This window comes from Macadamia integrifolia, unplaced genomic scaffold (assembly GCF_013358625.1).
Source record: "Macadamia integrifolia cultivar HAES 741 unplaced genomic scaffold, SCU_Mint_v3 scaffold944, whole genome shotgun sequence".
Lineage (NCBI taxonomy): Eukaryota > Viridiplantae > Streptophyta > Magnoliopsida > Proteales > Proteaceae > Macadamia > Macadamia integrifolia.
In genome coordinates, this window is record NW_024870589.1 from 14,275 (window position 1) to 18,602 (window position 4,328).

General features: G+C 36.7%; 1 protein-coding gene across 1 annotated transcript in view; it reads right to left on the reverse strand.

Annotated features, from left to right (window-relative positions):
• The window catches only part of LOC122070543 (structure-specific endonuclease subunit SLX1), a 6,732-nt gene extending 4,319 nt beyond the window's left edge, over positions 1-2,413 (reverse strand). The window contains exon 1 of the mRNA XM_042634725.1: positions 2,047-2,413. Within this exon, the coding sequence (XP_042490659.1) occupies positions 2,047-2,267 (221 nt within the window). The 5' untranslated portion in view covers positions 2,268-2,413. The remainder of the gene's footprint in view (positions 1-2,046) is intronic.
• Positions 2,414-4,328: the final 1,915 nt, after the last annotated feature.

Sequence of the window (4,328 nt, forward strand, 5' to 3'; positions counted from 1 at the left end):
TTGTCGACCCCAGGGTTTTTTTTTTTTTTTAAACTCAGATTCAGATAATTAGGTACACCATTTCACTTTAGATTCATATTTAGGAGAAAATAGCATGTTTCACAATGTCTTCATCACCTGCATGCCAAAGTTCAATAATCAATATTTCACTATTTAAGGACTTCTTAAATAGTGTTCTCAGAATTGAGTATGGACAAATGATTCCACCAAAACCATGTCAAGGTTTCATGAAACTGCAAAGGAAAGCGATAAACGGAGTCGACATGAGAATCTAAGTTTGGGCAGTTTGGTCACCGAAAGAACAATGAAGATGAATTGGTGAAGCTTGATGCAGTGCCACTTTCACCTACTTTCACCTTTTTATATTATCAGAAGTCAAGGATGAAGGTTAGAGGTGCATGCACGAGACCTGATTCTATTTCCATAAAGGAAGACTTCTTGGAGCTTATGCCCTTGGCTTCTCTATGTAATCCAAATTGGCATCATCCCAAACAGCCATTCCACAGCGGAACTGTAAGATGACATACTGCAATGGCTTTCAGTGCAAGCTACTAGTAAACCCTTAAGAAGTCACAGGCACTTCCAGGTCGTTGACATGGAAACATTACTTTGTCACTGTCAGATTCCAACCCAAAGGACTAGTCTATTGGGTGGATGGACTTCCATGTATATGAAGAAACAGAATCCCACTCCTCACTGATGTGGGATCCTAACAGCCACCATTAGAAAAAACATCCTTTTCAAGGTTTCTGAGCTGAACCCATCCCAGAACAAGAGTACCAAATCCTCAATAAACAATAATTTCTGTCTTGCCACCTCTCATGCACATAGCAGCATCCACATGGCTCTAATTTCAAACAAAGTTACTGTAAGACCAAACACCAAGAAATACGAAAATAAAGAGAAAATAGATCCGCACAACACAGAGATTTAACGAGATTCACACACCAGGGTGGTGTGCTACGTCCTCGGGTGAAGAAGAAGATGTTTCACTATGCAGAAGAGAGATTACACCCAAGCAACGACGAGAAAACTCGCACTGAAACCCTAGCTCGATAAACCCTCAGAATACAATGACTTTGTCAACAAGGCAATAGTACATTATATATATACTCCAAGTCACGGGTTGACCCGGGTTGCAGTCGATCCGGTCGAACCATACCCCCGCACCCCCATACGAGATCAATGCTGGGCCCTTTGCTTCCATCACAGACCTTAAAAAACTTCACATTCGGGTCGCCACCAAAATATGACGGAGCGGGTCAATCTTCAAAACGGGTCAAGAATTTGAGACAAACTTAACAATTACCTTATTCCCCTAATAGACTTTACTTACTGTATTATCTCCATTAACCTTGTTCTTTGTTTTTTATCATGCTTATCTTACCCACCTAACAGAATCAGTCTAGTGTTCATGCCAGCATCTCAATATTTGGCATTTATGTATTTCAACTATAAGAACACAAGCCCACCCTAAATAAAAGGAAATTAAAGGGAGAAAAAAATTCTGCCTCGATATAAACTAATAGATCAAGTGAAATCCAAGTTTAAACCCTTAATATTCAGATATACATTCTTGTTATTATAGGCTTCAACCACCCAAAAAAGGATCAACAGAAGAAATCCAACAATAATGATGCAGGAAATTGGACATTTTGGTGGTCAAATTAACCGGACAATGAAGTGGGTGCATGGTTTGGCCGCTAAATCTGCCAAGAATTCGGTTTTTAATAACTTGAGTTTTCCCCCATTCTAATAATGAGAGTTTATCTTTAAATACCCAAGTAGTTTTCTCAATATAAGCTTCGATCCGCCCAAAAATTTGGGGCTTATAACGAAGGAACAACAGAAAGGACTCAAACGAAGATGAAGAACAAAGAAGGAAATTGGAAATCTGGGGAATCACAGCAACCTGATTGAGCCTATACCCATTGGCTATTTAATGAAATTGCAAATGATTTAGCCCCTTAAATCTGCCAAAATTCAGTTTTTCAATTTCTACCCCCTATCCAAAAAAAAAAAAAAAAACAGAGAGATTAGCTTTACCGGCGAGAGAAATTGTTGGTGACACCAACGTAAGTCTTGATGGGTGCATTGGTGGAGAGGATAAGATAGACGAGCCATGGCGATGATTTTGATCTTGGATTTGGGTTCGCCTGCGGTTTCCTTGATGAAGAAGACGGAGATGGAGAAGATGGATTTGTTGATTTGGGTTCTTGTGGGAGGTGTCGCTTAAGGGAACGAAACGTCCTCGATAGCCGTCTCATCGTCTCATCCCAGGCTGCTGCTTCTACTTCTCTACGCGGGTGGGACTTCCCTTTCGTCTTTCCTCGCTTGGCTGCTGATCCGATTTCAGCTTCTAGCTAAATAAAACGTAATAACCGGTTTTTGAACTGAGGCAACCATTGACCGTTGCTCTAGGGTCTTATGCAGATTGCTGTATCGCACACATCCAACCGGTAAATTGATGAAAAAGATTCGGTGTAGACTATTATCTTGTCACTTCAATGAGAACCGTTGGATCTCTGAATCCAGCTTTGTCTGCGCTATACACTAGTATCTCCAGAATTTTTTTTTTTTATACTAATATTCCAAATATCATGGATTTAGGGGATGGTATCGGATCGGTATTGGCAGATACTGAAACTGATACCATTCCAGGTTGGATCGGATCAGCGAGTAACGTATATTTTACCCTTGCTTGTTTTTAAAAGTATAATTGTTTTTATGTTTTACTTTTAAAATGATATGGGTAATCGATTTGAATCAATCAAGATTAAGAATCGGTCTCAATCAATATCAATATAATACAACCAATACAACTGATATGATCCCAATGCTTGAAACCATAACAATGATCATAAAAATTGTATAAAGAATAGCTTTATGCAGAAGAGGGATCAACAAGTAAAAGTTTCCACAAAACAAAAAACAAGTAGCATGACCCTAGTTTGTTTTTAAAATTAATTACCTAGAAAATAGCTTTATCCAGGAGAGGGATCGAGAGGCAGCATGACGCTTCTCTCTCTCTCTCTCTGTGGTTTTGAGAAGGGGGCGGGGGGAAGAAGTGGCATAGGAGGGACATAATTGTTGATCTCTTGATAACGATTAATTGAAGACGTAGAGAGGCTTCAGCATAACTTGTACAATTTCCGTTTAGGTTCTTTGTGAAAAGATTTTTCACAGAGCTGTGATACTAACGGTGTTAATCAGTTTGGTTTTGATGTAAATGATTTGATTTAATTTAGTACAAGAATTTTTAGGTAAAATCAAAATTGAATCATTTAATAAATGGTTTCATATATTAAAACCAAAACTGTTTATAAATATTTTCAGTTTAAACAGTCTTACACGATTTTCTTATGTTTTCTAATATTTCCATCCAAACAACTTTTTTATTTTGAAAACTTTTAGTGATGAGGATATAAATTGTAACATCGAATTGAACTATTTATTATTATATGCTTTTATTAAAAGATGTTTGATGTAAATTTTATTTTTTTATTAAAATATATGTAAACTTAATATTGAATAACTTAAACTTACTACATATGTATTAATTGATTTAACGATTTACTAATGGTTTAAACTTAAAAATTAAAATCAAACCATTAAATAACTGGTTTCAAGATTTCAATGTAAACAATACGGTTAGATTTTCGTGTCAAATTCACATTCTTAGTTTTATCTCATCATGTGAGAAGACATTTATCTCTCACTTTGACAGAAGAGAGATAGACAAAAAGAGCGTAGGTGTAGGCCTGACTCCTACCAGAGAATACTCTCATAAGTTAACCATTTAAATAAGTTAATTCTACTTTTCATCAGAGAAAAGAACTCTATCCGAGAATGTGTCCTACACTAGCGCCCTTAGCCATGTGTTTAACTCTCTCTCTCTCTCTCTCTCTCTCTCTCTCTCTCTCTCTCTCTCTCTCTCTCTCTCTCCCCTCCCCATGTGAAAAGACATATACTTGTTTTGGGGAGGAAAGAAGTAAAAAGGACATATTGGCATATGTCAGGCCCCCGGACAAAGAACCACCACCCTTTTCATGATTATGTTGTTACTCTTTTTACAATAACCAATTATGTTGTTACATTTATTACAACTTATTTAATTTCTACCTTTATCAAAAAACAACTAAACTCCATTTTACTTTTCCTTCAAGGGATTTTAGAAGCGGAACAATAAAATGATGCAAAAAACAAATGAAGAAAATGCAAACAATAATCACATAATGAATACAAAGATTTACATGGTTCAGTAAGACTGCCTATGTCAATGGTGAGATGAAGTTACGCTTTATTATAATTGGAGAATAAGGTTTTAA